At 45.5% G+C, this 13,630-nt stretch overlaps 1 protein-coding gene across 6 annotated transcripts in view; it reads right to left on the bottom strand.

Annotated features, from left to right (window-relative positions):
- Positions 1 to 13,630, bottom strand: part of LOC105015222 (unconventional myosin-XVIIIb) — a 36,755-nt gene that overhangs the window by 21,000 nt on the left and 2,125 nt on the right. For 3 of the 6 annotated variants that reach the window (XM_010878199.5, XM_020053572.3, XM_020053571.3), the window contains exons 2-16: positions 11,673 to 11,819; positions 8,290 to 8,427; positions 7,552 to 8,007; positions 7,183 to 7,246; positions 6,075 to 6,187; positions 5,727 to 5,894; positions 5,275 to 5,485; positions 5,004 to 5,146; positions 4,367 to 4,467; positions 2,568 to 2,631; positions 2,316 to 2,460; positions 1,936 to 2,106; positions 579 to 669; positions 218 to 410; positions 47 to 127 (exon numbers count right to left, since the gene is read on the bottom strand). In XM_010878199.5, coding sequence (XP_010876501.2) covers positions 47 to 127; positions 218 to 410; positions 579 to 669; positions 1,936 to 2,106; positions 2,316 to 2,460; positions 2,568 to 2,631; positions 4,367 to 4,467; positions 5,004 to 5,146; positions 5,275 to 5,485; positions 5,727 to 5,894; positions 6,075 to 6,187; positions 7,183 to 7,246; positions 7,552 to 8,007; positions 8,290 to 8,427; positions 11,673 to 11,711 — 2,178 coding nt within the window. In that variant the 5' untranslated portion in view covers positions 11,712 to 11,819. Of the gene's footprint in view, positions 1 to 46; positions 128 to 217; positions 411 to 578; positions 670 to 1,935; positions 2,107 to 2,315; positions 2,461 to 2,567; positions 2,632 to 4,366; positions 4,468 to 5,003; positions 5,147 to 5,274; positions 5,486 to 5,726; positions 5,895 to 6,074; positions 6,188 to 7,182; positions 7,247 to 7,551; positions 8,008 to 8,289; positions 8,428 to 11,668; positions 11,820 to 11,936; positions 11,961 to 13,630 lie in introns of all 6 variants that reach the window. The other 3 variants (XM_034297064.1, XM_020053573.3, XM_020053575.3) reach the window with 3 other exon arrangements.

Raw genomic sequence — 13,630 nt, 5'->3', positions numbered from 1 at the left:
TATTGATTGTGGAAACGTTTGTGCATACATCCGAGGGCTGTGTTACCTGTAGAGCAGGCTTGTCTATGGCGGACACCACCTCAGCAGGGCTACTTTCCGGGGGTTCAAAGTCCACTGGAACCCTCTCCTGGAACAACAGTTCAGGACACACCCCATCACCAAGGCAAAATGGCGATCCAGCACGGAATTACACAACTGTGTGAGTTTGTTTCTGTACCTGTGTGTATCTGTCCAGAGTGTGTGTGAAGGTGTGTGTGTAGAAGTGGTCCAGTAGTCTCTCCTGTAAGTAGTTGTGACAGAGTTCAGACCAGGTTGCAGCCCTCTCCTCTCCACTGTGCCTGGGGTTGCGGAAGCCTGGAGTGTCCACCACCATCACTGAGGCGAGCGTCAGCTGCTGGGAGCTCAGGGCCCTGGGGAGGAACAGCAGGAAACACCCAGGCTTCAGGCCTAAAACCTCACCTCTATTACATACTCAGGTCTATACATTGGACTGCCTGAGGGGGCTCTACATACACAGGGTCTGCTCATCTAGCCTTGAGCAGATACAAATTAAAGGTTAGATCAGAAAGTGTGTGCACCTGTTTATAAGTGAAACTACAGCCGTGAAGAGTTCCTCATACAGTCCAGAAGCCATGCCATCTACACACTGTGTGGCAGTCAGCCGAGGTCCTGGAGAGAGACAGAGACAGAGAGACACAGACAGAGTGACAGAGAAAGAGAGAGACAAAGAGATAAAGAGATTGGGGGTACACACACATGGTGAGGAAGAGAGTGTGTGTGTGTGTGTGTGTGCATATCTGTCACACTCAGGACTACAGCCAGAAGGTTTAGAGTTCCCTGACCACCAGGGTTGAGTTCACTCTCCCTGCCTGTCTCATTACACTACAATCAGACGCACCTGCAGATAATAAGAAGCTGGGGAAAACTGGTGCAATGTTTTCATGCTGGATTTATAATGACAAAAAACTGTGTAAATAACACCTTTTCCGTGCCAATCCACCACACAGTCAATAAGCAATGCAAACCTGGATGGCTACAGCCTCAGTGGAGTGGGCAGATGAATACAGAATGATGAGTTGTTTTTATGCCACACATAAAACATGACACATTTAAAATGATAAATGAAGTAAGCAATATAAAGCTTAGGTTCTAGGTCAAGCTGTTATTTGGATCTGAAAAATAACACAACACATATATCTTTCCTGATTTTCTGGAACTACTAGAAGGTTCTGTGGCCATAACATGATAAGACACTAAAGGAGGCACATCAAAGTAAAATACGGACTGCTAATTTGACACTTATGTCAAAAACTTATGTGCATGAGCTATTCAAAAATATCTGTGACTGAACTTTACAACTTTTCTCAACACGACACATACTGAAGACTTGTTTAGTCTTTAGATAATATCCCAATGGTAAAAACCAAATCTAATGAGCACCATAGATTTCTTACATAGTCTAGGCCTCCATGAAGCCTATGTGAATCCTACCTCTGATGTTCATCTCATGAGTAACAGACCATTTGCCTATCTTCCTGTGCCAATCAGGTGCCCAGATCTACAGTCAAGTTAGCAGGTTGTTGGCAGGTTTTCCTTTGCTTTTAGTTACAGTTGACCTGGCGATGACATTCTACAACATACACAGCTCTGCTCTCTGCTCCAGTATAAAAATAGAACAGAAGACCTGTCATGGATGTCCATCGCTCGCAAACACACATTCAGTGTTTTTAAGAGCTTTTGTGACTGGTGATTAGTTCACTATATTTACCCGTGTGCATAGAAAATGTAGGCATTAACGGAACAAATGCTGAAGTAAAGCCTGCAAAATTATGAACGTGGACTGGTGCAAATAGCTTAACACTTCCCTGTGCCCAACAATAAAACACATACCCTCCTCAAAGAACCCCCCCCCCCCCCCCCCCCCGTTGTTCATACCCTCTTCTACATCAGTGGCAGCATGTCTCTCTCTGGCACCCCCGGTGGCCTTCTGCAGCAGTTGTCTGAGGTGATGCTTGAACACGGCTGTTTGGAGCTCTTCCCCGTCACAACCCAACACACTGCTGGCCACCTGGGCTCTGTCGAAACTCACAAATGCCCTACGCCCCACTGTGGTGAGAAGGTGGGGAAGGGGAGAGATGGAGGGAAAGGAAGAGGGGGAGCAAAAGGAGATGGGGCAGAAGCAAAAAAGAAGAAAGTGGACTACAAAAATAGAACATCTTGCCATTGTCATTCACAGGTTCTTGTAATTGTTTGGCGCTATGAAATATCATGTGGGCTATGATATGGAGAAAGAGACAGAGAGGTATAGGCCATACCTTTACATGATCCCGCTGCTCCCAGGTGGAATATTCCTGCCAGAACATGCCATATTGCTCGCTGCTCATTGGCTGAGATGCCCAGCGTTTCCATGGCAACCAGCAGCTTGGTGAAGGCCACAGATGCACGCTGTTTTTCTTCCACCTGATACATAGAAGGACAGAGAGAAAAAGGCAAGGCGTTCTTTATTATCTGAGGTAAAGTATTATGACAAAAAACTGAACTGAAAGTTTGCAACACATCCTGGTTACCTTGGTGGGTGCAACTATTCCAAAGGAGTTGGCCTCTGGTAATTGATTCATCTGCAGCTCCGTCCTACCAAGAGAAGACAGAAGGTCATGTCATTGAGACTACACTACTTTCATCAGTCATCAACTGGATAAAAAGTCCAACTAAAAATGTACTTCTTTAACTACACTGAACAAAATTATAAACACAACACTTTTGCTTTTGCCCCATTCATCATGAGCTGAACTCAAAGATCTAAGATAATCCATTCACCTCACAGATGTGACATATCAAGATGCTGATTAGACAGTATGATTATTGCACAGGTGTGCCTTAGGCTGGCCACAATAAAAGGCCATTCTAAAATGTGCAGTTCCATCACACAACACAATGCCACAGATGTTGTAGGTTTTGAGAGAGCATGCAATTGTTATGCTGACTGCAGGAATGTCCACTAGAGCTGTTGTTCGTGAATTGAATGTTTATTTCTCTACCAAAAGTCGTCTCCAAAGGCGTTTCAGAGAATTTGGCAGTACATCCACCTGGCCTCACAACCGCAGACCACGTGTAACCACACCAGCCCAGGACCTCCTCATCCAGCATCTTCACCTCCAAGATCGTCTGAGACCAGCCACCTGGAAAGCTGCTGCAACAATCGGTTTGTATAACCAAAGAATTTCTGCTCAAACTGTCAGAAACCGTCTCAGGGAAGCTCATCTGCATGCTCGTCATCCTCATCGGGGTCTCGACCTGACTGCAGTTCGTCATCGTAACCAACTTGTGTGGGCAAATGCTCACATTCGATGGCGTCTGGCCCTTTGGAGAGGTGTTCTCTTCAACGGTGAATCCCGGTTTTCACTGTACAGGGCAGATGGCAGACAGTAGGGCGTTGTGTGGGTGAGCGGTTTGCTGATGTCAACGTTGTGGATCGAGTGGCCCGTGGTGGCGGTGGGGTTATGGTATGGGCAGGCGTGTGTTATGGACAACGAACACAGGTGCATTTTATTGATGGCATTTTGAATGTACAGAGATACCGTGACGAGATCTTGAGGCCCATTGTTGTGCCATTCATCCACGATCATCACCTCATGTTGCAGCATGATAATGCACAGCCCCATGTTGCAAGGATCTGTACACAATTCCTGGAAGCTGAAAACATCCCAGTTCTTGCATGGCCAGCATACTCACCGGACATGTCACCTATTGAGCATGTTTGGGATTCTCTGGATCGGCGTATACAACAGCGTGTTCCAGGTCCTGCCAATATCCAGCAACTTCACACAGCCATTGAAGAGGAGTGGACCAACATTCCACAGGCCACAATCAACAACCTGATCAACTCTATGTGAGGGAGATGTGTTGCACTGCGTGAGGCAAATGGTGGTCACACCAGATTCTGACTGGTTCCCGGACCCTCCCAATACAGTGAAACTGCACATTTTAGAGTGCCCTTTTATTGTGGCCAGCCTAAGTCACATCTGTGCAATAATCATGTGTGCCATATCTTGATATGGCACACCTGTGAGGTGGATGGATTATCTCAGCAAAGAAGAAGACAGATTTGTGAACAATATTTGAGAGAAATAGGCCTTGTATGTAAATAGAGAAAGTCTTAGATCTTTGAGTTAAGCTCATGATAAATGAGGGCAAAAACAAAAGTGTTGCCTTTATAATTTTGTTCAGTGTATATCCTTTAAAATTAGGAGCTGAGAAAGTGCTGCCTCAATTGTCTTGTTCAAAGTCAAAACAACTGAAGGATTCTGTCCATCAAACATTCTGTCCATCAACCATTCGGTGTGTGCTTTTTTGAGTTTGTGTGTACTTCATCTCTGTACTGAGTCCAGCCAACATCTGGGAAAAGATCAGGAAATTGCTCTCTCCTTCCATCTTCTGACATACCCTCCACTTCTCTAACATCATAGTCTGGAAAAGAGGAAAGAAGGATTTTGTGTGATGATAGGGATAATGTAAGGAAAGAGGGAAACTGAGAGGGATAATGTAAGGAAAGAGGGAAACTGAGAGGGATAATGTAAGGAAAGAGGGAAACTGAGGGGGATAATGTAAGGAAAGAGGGAAACTGAGGGGGATAATGTAAGGAAACAGGGAAACTGAGAGGGATAATGTAAGGAAAGAGGGAAACTGAGAGGGATGATGGGAGGACAGAGGAATGAGAAGATGGATGAGGAGATAGGATGAGATGAAGTGAACAGGGATGAGAAGAAGAATGAGGGAGAAGAAAATTGGAGAGGATGAGATGAAGTGAACAGGGATGAGAAGAAGAATGAGGGAGAAGAAAAGTGGAGAGGGATGAGAAGAAGAGTGAATAAGAAAAGAAGACAGAGAAGAGGAGAAAGGTGGAGAAGGATGAGAAGACGGTAAGGACTGAATGATATTGCACATACCAGCATAAAGGAATACACTTCCATGACTGGTAACACTTTTTGCGTGTGTGTGTGTACCTGTAGGTGACCAGCACAGACCAGTCCAGCGTGGTTGAAGTCCAGAGAGAAAACCATGGCAAAGCGAGACGAGGCATCACTGTGATGAGAGCTCACACACCCAAAGGACCTCAGGATCGTAAACACTGCTTGGATACGCTCCACTGGACATACACATACACCCACACACAATTACAATTATGTACCTACTCTTCAATTCCTAATTATCACAGAAGAACATGTACACACCCGCAACACACACACACACACACACACACACAGAGGTTCTCACCACTGACACTGTCTCCGGCGGTGCCAGCCTGTTTGAGGAGTGTATGTGTGAAAGCTTGGCAGGACGTGGTCTTGCCCGTGCCGCTTCGTCCCACAGCACATACACTCTGGTCCCTGCGCGTCCCCACCATGGAGATATAAACACGCCGGACCAGAGCAGCCAGGGCGGGTGGGGCGTCCCAGACGCTGTCCCCACGACGAGAGAGTGGGGTCTGGGGACAGGACACATGAACATTCACATCATTTAGCAGATGCTCTTATCCACAGCGACACACGGCGGTGAGCACATCTTCATGTGTTTTCATACTGGCCCACGTGGGAATCAAACCACGAGTGCCGTGCGCTACAGAGGGATCAACACTCCCTTATCACCTGGCTCCAGTGGAATGACATGAACACAACACCTGTGTTCCAGAGCAATCCAGGTCCAAACACTGTCCTGTGTGTGCTTACCTTGCCCTGTTGATTCAGTGGAGGCCAGAAGTTGAGCAGGTTGGGTCCGGCGTGTGTGAGGGGCAGGCTGGCTTTAGCTCGACTGGTTAACGTGTAGAGCACACTACATTCATTCACACTCTGCAGGTCACTCAAGTCCTCACACAGGTCCAACTCAGATGGGTTAATCTGGAGGAGGACAGAGAGGAAGAGCGAAAAGGATGTCTCAAAGGAGAGAGGGCTTTAGAGAGACACAGATGAAAATAGAGTGAGTGTTATCACCAGGAGAGTGATGGAGAGATTAAGCAAACAAGAGAGGAGAAAAAGATCAGAGAGCGAGAGGATGAAAAGTGATGTGAGTGAACGTACCTTCTGGATATCGTGCTCCATGACATCATGCAGTGTTCCATCTGTTTCCATTCTGAGTCTCACTAGGCCTGCTGGGAGATCTGGAGTTCCTTCGTCTGGCTTTAGCTGAGTGGCTGCAACACAGAACCCAACAACCACAGATGATCTCAGCACAAACCCAACAACTGGAGAGTGTCTAAGCACCAACCCAACACCTGTAGAGTGTCTCAGTATAAACCCAACAACTGGAGAGTGTCTCAGTACAAACCCAACAACTGGAGAGTGTCTCAGTACAAACCCAACAACTGGAAGTGTCTCAGTACAAACCCAACAACTGGAGAGTGTCTCAGTACAAACTCAACAACTGGAAGGTGTCTCAGTACAAACCCAACAACTGGAGAGTGTCTCAGTACAAACCCAACAACTGGAGATTGTCTCAGTGCAAACTCAACAACTGGAGAGTGTCTCAGTGCAAACTCAACAACTGGAGAGTGTATCAGTACAAACCCAACAACTGGAGAATGTCTCAGTACAAACCCAACAACTGGAGGGTGTCTCAGCACGAACCCAACAACCAGAGAGTCTCAGCTCATCATACGAACTAATAGTAGATATCAAAGTGGTGGAATCATTTATAGGGATTCATTCACCCACAGTTGTTTTAGATACTGTATTGTACAGTTTGCCCCAACATCAGGGAATGTAGATTAGGCAAAATGTCCTGGTTGGGCCTCTATTCTTCTCAGTATTATTCAGCACAGCTAAACAGGGATTACCAGGGTTTATGTCCTCTGGGATTAAACCCTGATATGCAATGCTAATGTCTGATCACCAGGCCAGGGTGAATGAGTGTATGTGTTTAGGTCAGGTACAGCGTGCATGTCGGCATATACAAAACTAACAGGATTATTGCTGAGTGGTTAGGTCGTCCAGACTACTACAGCACTGTAGTTCATCCTGATTCGGCTACACTCTTCAGCTCACAGCATGTTAGAATACTAGTAGCAGTCAAAATGCCTCCACAGGTATGTATGAACTACAAGGTCCAGGACAGTACTAAACCACGCTGTTATAAATACACCAACCAATGCAACCCAACCCCTAAGGACACTACATGAACAACACTTACCCAGGCAGTAGCCCTCCTTGTGGACGTACCACACAGTGCCAACCTCATACCACACATCCCTCACCTGGAGCGAGAGAGAGAGAGAGGGGGGTGAGAGAGGGGTGAGAGGGAAATGTAAAAAGAGACATGAACACCTTAAAAAGGGCTCGCTACAGTACATGCATACCTCATACAGGGCGTGAGACTCCCTCTGTGTTGGACATAAAATGGTGTTTGAATTCAACACATGGCCTTGCTGGGGACACTCCTTTTTAGACCAAGTGTCCCCTGGTCTAAAAACACGGCACAGCGATGCAGCAGGTGTGCAGGCCTAATGAGTATGTGTTTACAGTGTGTATCCTATGACATGACCATGTGACATCATCATACCTCTTTGGTCTCGTGTTCTGCTATAGCGGTGTCTGCTGGTTTGCCCTCTGGCTCCTGTCTAGGCTCAATCACTCCCTCGTTCTTCCCCTCTTTCTGGTTGTCTTTCTTTTCGTCCATCCTTGGCTTCTTGGCATCATTTGGCACCTTCTCTTTCCCTGACCTCGCTATTTGTCCCCGCTTCAGCAGCTCTGATGTAACTTCCTGTTTTTGCTTCAGCTTCCCTGATGTCAAATCCTGTTTCTGTGGCCCCGGGGTCTCCCCCTGGGGTGGGCTCTTGAGATCGGGAGAGAGGATTCGGCGGGGTGAAGAGGTCTTCATGTCGGACTGGTTGGAGTGGCGGCCTCGCTCTCCATTAACCAGTAATTCATTTCGCAAGGCCATCTCTGCCTCCAGGATTGGTGGAGTCTGATCCGGAAGGAGGAACTGCTGCACCAGGTTGTCACTCAACTTGCTGGGCTGGAGAGAAACAAGATGGACGCCACAACGATAAGCAAAAGTATAACATGCCTGGCTATCACCGATCTGAAGCAACAGATTTCCACCCACGCCTTCCCTTCCCGTCAACCGCTATTGTCTTTCTTCTTCTTGTTGTCTACTTCTTTATTTTCTTTCACCATGAAATTCCCTTATTGTTATTCCATCCCCTGCGTCTCTTCCCCCTCTCATTATCCCCTTCACCTCTCAGTCTCCCATCCGCCCTCCTTCTCTCCTTCATCTTTCTCTCCATCTCTGTCTTACCGCCTTCTCTTCTTTGACCTCGGGCTCTTTAAGTTTGGTCTCCTTCTCGGTCTCTCTGACCAGCTGTTTGAGGAAACCTCCTGGCAGGGCTGAGAGAGGTGGGGGAGGAGAGGTGGGCTCTTCCTTCGTATCCTTTATCTATAGATTTGAATGGAGGAATGAAGAGGGTAAGACATAAACCACAGGCAACATTGAAAAACATCCTAGAACAAAAAAAGCTAATGTGTGTGCCAGGAATTAAAGCGAGTCACAGACTAATATTTTCATGCAGACTCAGACATACTGTTAGCAATATGCACAGCACAGCTCAGCCCTAACCCTACAAACTGGGATAGTAGGATAGCACTGTCAGACACAGCTCAGCCCTAACCCTACAAACTGGGATAGTAGGATAGCACTGTCAGACACAGCTCAGCCCTAACCCTACAAACTGGGATAGTAGGATAGCACTGTCAGACACAGCTCAGCCATAACCCTACAAACTGGGATAGTAGGATAGCACTGTCAGACACAGCTCAGCCCTAACCCTACAAACTGGGATAGTAGGATAGCACTGTCAGACACAGCTCAGCCCTAACCCTACAAACTGGGATAGTAGGATAGCACTGTCAGACACAGCTCAGCCCTAAACCTATAAACTTGGATAGTAGGATAGCACTGTCAGACACAGCTCAGCCCTAACCCTATAAACTGGGATAGTAGGATAGCACTGTCAGACACAGCTCAGCCCTAACCCTACAAACTGGGATAGTAGGATAGCACTGTCAGACACAGCTCAGCCCTAAACCTATAAACTTGGATAGTAGGATAGCACTGTCAGACACAGCTCAGCCCTAACCCTATAAACTAGGATAGTAGGATAGCACTGTCAGACACAGCTCAGCCCTAACCCTATAAACTGGGATAGTAGGATAGCACTGTCAGACACAGCTCAGCCCTAACCCTATAAACTGGGATAGTAGGATAGCACTGTCAGACACAGCTCAGCCATAAACCTATAAACTGGGATAGTAGGATAGCACTGTCAGACACAGCTCAGCCATAACCCTATAAACTGGGATAGTAGGATAGCACTGTCAGACACAGCTCAGCCCTAACCCTATAAACTGGGATAGTAGGATAGCACTGTCAGACACAGCTCAGCCCTAACCCTATAAACTGGGATAGTAGGATAGCACTGTCAGACACAGCTCAGCCCTAACCCTATAAACTGGGATAGTAGGATAGCACTGTCAGACACAGCTCAGCCCTAACCCTATAAACTGGGATAGTAGGATAGCACTGTCAGACACAGCTCAGCCCTAACCCTATAAACTGGGATAGTAGGATAGCACTGTCAGACACAGCTCAGCCATAACCCTACAAACTGGGATAGTAGGATAGCACTGTCAGACACAGCTCAGCCCTAACCCTATAAACTGGGATAGTAGGATAGCACTGTCAGACACAGCTCAGCCCTAACCCTATAAACTGGGATAGTAGGATAGCACTGTCAGACACAGCTCAGCCCTAAACCTATAAACTGGGATAGTAGGATAGCACTGTCAGACACAGCTCAGCCCTAACCCTATAAACTGGGATAGTAGGATAGCACTGTCAGACACAGCTCAGCAGGGGTGTATGCACTTATTACCCTGGATAAGATTGTCTGCTAAATGGCCAAATTCATTTAATATGTACACGTAGCTAGGGAAGAAGAAAGATACGCTGGTAGGTAGATACACAAAACCTAATTTACACATGCCATTGTAGCTGATTGAATTAAACAACACCATACACGTGCTATTGTAGCTCATGGAATTAAATCCACATTTCATGTAGTCCACAAAGGAGTTGTAAATCATCAAGACATTGTACATTACACCTGCTGTCTGATTTCCAAGTGTTGCAGAAAGTACTTATGGACTGGACCTTGGTACCAAATGCTAATAAAACTAAGTACATGCTATTTTCTAGGTCAAAGAGCCTAGCTTTGGGTGACCCTAAAATTGCTACCCTAAATTGTTCTTTCATAAAATGGGTTGCTTCTTTCAAATACCTTGGGATTTGGTTTGATGAAAATCTGTCTTTTAAGAAATATTAGTGAGAATCTTTTGTAGTAATCAAACATATCTGTCGTGTCAGCATAGATAAGATATTGTGCAAGCATCTTTTAGACATCTACTAGATTATGGTGATATACCTTTTATTGTCAAATGTGATTGTGTTTTTCTTAATGTATGTTTTATTTCCATTTTGTATGCGTTTCTATTGTAATATACGGTTCAGCTGCAAAAGAGACCGTGTTCTCAGTTGGTTTCTCTGCATAAATAAAGGTAAAATGAAAGTATGAATATATGGTTTATTGGACAGAAAGGTGAACAAAGGTGAACAACAGGCCGGATTCAAACCCATGCTGCAGGGAGGGAGACAGGTAGGGGGAGAGGTTGGGAGGGAGTGAGTGAGGGAGACAGGTAGGGGGAGAGGTGGTTGGGAGGCAGTAAGGGAATGGTATTCTCTGGTGATACTGTATGCATACACAGGTGTGGTTGTATTTGTAGATGGGGCAGGCGGGGTGTGAGACATATGGAAGCCAACACATGGCTCCACTGATCAACAACACACGACAGACGATAATTCGAGAGCAAACACTATATTAAATGCCTTATTTTCACAAACCAAGCATGGTAAATCATAGGACAGACTGCATCCCAGGTGATGCAGCGGGAACTCATGGGTGGGGATTCTTTGGTCTCATTGCTCTCTAAATACACACTCAGATGGCTGCAAAGCTAACTGGTGAGTGAGCGGGCATTTCTGTTTGATAATGTACACAAACTTATAACATCCAGTCAAGCCTGACCCATCGATGTCATACTGTCAGCTAATAGCTCACAACACTTGTCGGTGCTAGCAAGAAACCTCAGCTACATAGCAAGGCTACGCCCAGTCAGGAAATTAGCAATGCATTGTTTTAGTCTATGTTTGTGCACAACCAGTGTTTTCATACAGAGTGAAGGTGCCCCCAGAGGACGGGGAGCTAAAGTTTATAGGCACCAAAAGTACTTCACTATGTGCATATGGGAAGTATGCATCACATCGGGATAAGCTGCTTTCTGTCAAAATACCATTACCAACCATGTTATATCTAAAACCTTTTGATTGATCTTAAATATCCCTCTCAAAAGTGCCTAAAAATAGAACTTTAAATCACCTTTTAAAACACATACCTTGAATATTTACAACCCTATCGTCTCATTAATAATTGGCTTGAAAATAGCAAAACGTAGACTTTAACAGGTCAATGAAGGTACTGACATTAGTCATGCTTTAACACCAGCCTAAAATAGAGCCTGACCATTCTAGAACACAAATGACTCATGCTACATCATCTCTGCACCTCCCTTCTGTTCCCAGAGCTTTAAGCGTGAGGACAGTGCCATGGCAACGGCTTCTGGGTGAGGTGTCAGTTGTGAGGGGCCAAAGAGTCAGAGGTCAGCCAGATGTGATGTCAGAGCTGGGGCGGGACAACAAACAGTGGCCCTGTGAACCTGAATTGGAGAGAAACAGGAAAGAGAAGAAAGGGAAAATGGTGGCAGAGATAAGGATATACATTTAGAAAGATTGATTCAGCAAAGGGTTTTCCAAACAATAAATTGAATGTTTACTGGTCGTGTAGTATCCGCTGTGATCTTGACAAGTGGACAACACGTGATGAAAGACCATGTTGCAGAAAACATAACAGGTGTTACATCACACAAACACACACATTCTGTCCCTCGGAAATATCAGTCCTTCTAGTGAAGTCACTGCACACACACATTCTCAGATGTCTCTACTGCGCAACCCCTCACAAACGATTTCCTCCAGCGAACCGTCACTCAACCGGTCCGGTTTCATCCCGCATCAGCGATTTGACCGGTGGGCTCCAAACACACACCCGGCACCATAAAGACACACCACCAGACCTGGTGCACCAGACAGACATATAACCAGACAGACAGTGATGTGTAGTGCATTGCAGTTGGGTGACGTGTGGACAGCTCAGATGGTGTGTCAAGGAGACAGATGATGGCTAGTTATGATCGTTTTTTTGTATTTTTTGTATTGGGTTTGGCAAAGATCTGAAGCAGTGGGTTTAGGGAAACACTCACAGACAGACAGACCGGTTTTGGATGATCTCTGAACTCAACACCATTGAAGCCTACACCAACTCATCTTTAAGCAGGTTGTTATATGAATAAATATATAATACAGTATACTATGCAGGGCCTTCAGGACGTATTCAGAACTCTTCCCATTCTCCAGATTTGGTTGTGGACTTCATTTGCAATAGATTGCTTAAAAATAAATGCCAGCAATCTATACACAATACCCCATTATGACAAAGCGGCGACAGGTTTTTACAAGTGTGCCAATTTATTGGAAATAAAAAATGTAGATATCATGGGACATAACTATTCAGACCCTTTATTCAGTACTTTTTTTAAACTCCTTCAGCAGTGATCACAACTTCAAGTCTTCTTGGGTATGTTTTGAACTGCTTCGCACACCTGGATGTGAGCAGTTCCTCCCATTGTTCCTTGTAGATCCTTTAAAACTATGTCAGACTGGATAGAGAGCATCAATCAACTGCAAACTTCAGGTCTCCCCAAAGACGTTTAATGAGTCTGTGCTTTTGTTGGGACATTTACAGACTTTACAGAAACAACTGCAGTGTTGTCTTGCCTTTGTGCTTCAGGTCTTTGTCGTGCAGATATAGTCTGAGGGCCTGTGTGCTCTGGATCAGGTTTTCTTAAAGGAACTCTCTGTATTTTGCTCTGTTTACCCATCTCTAAATCCTGACCCGTCACCCAGCCCCTGTCATTGAGAAGCATTCCCATAGCATGATGCTTCCACCACCATGCTACACCATATGGATGGTATTACCAGGTGATAACTGGTATCTTGTTTTCACCAGAAGTAGCATTTCACATTCAGGCTTAATAATTATATTTCTCATCAAACTAGAAAATATTTTTTCTCATGCACAATCCTTCAGGTAGCATATCATATGCTTTTACAAAGGAATTCCTTCCTTCTAGCCACTCTGCAATAAATGCCTCATTAATGGAGTGCTGTAGAGATGGCTGTTCTTCTGGCAGGTTTTTCCATAACTGTTTATAAATTCTTAAGCTCTTTTAGAGTGGCCATTAGGTTCTTAGTAACCTCTCTGGCCAAGGCCCTTCCTGTCTGGTTACTTGTGGTGGCTCCAAACATCTTCCATTTCACAATGATGGAGGCCACTGTCCTTCTGGAAACATTCAGTGTGGGAAAAGTAAATTGTTGGACACATGGATATCTGGGTTAAAATTCCTACCAC

The sequence above is a fragment of the Esox lucius genome, chromosome 14 (assembly GCF_011004845.1).
Source record: "Esox lucius isolate fEsoLuc1 chromosome 14, fEsoLuc1.pri, whole genome shotgun sequence".
Classification (NCBI taxonomy): domain Eukaryota; kingdom Metazoa; phylum Chordata; class Actinopteri; order Esociformes; family Esocidae; genus Esox; species Esox lucius.
Note: the sequence above shows the minus strand (reverse complement) of the source record. Positions and strands in the feature narration are given on the sequence as shown.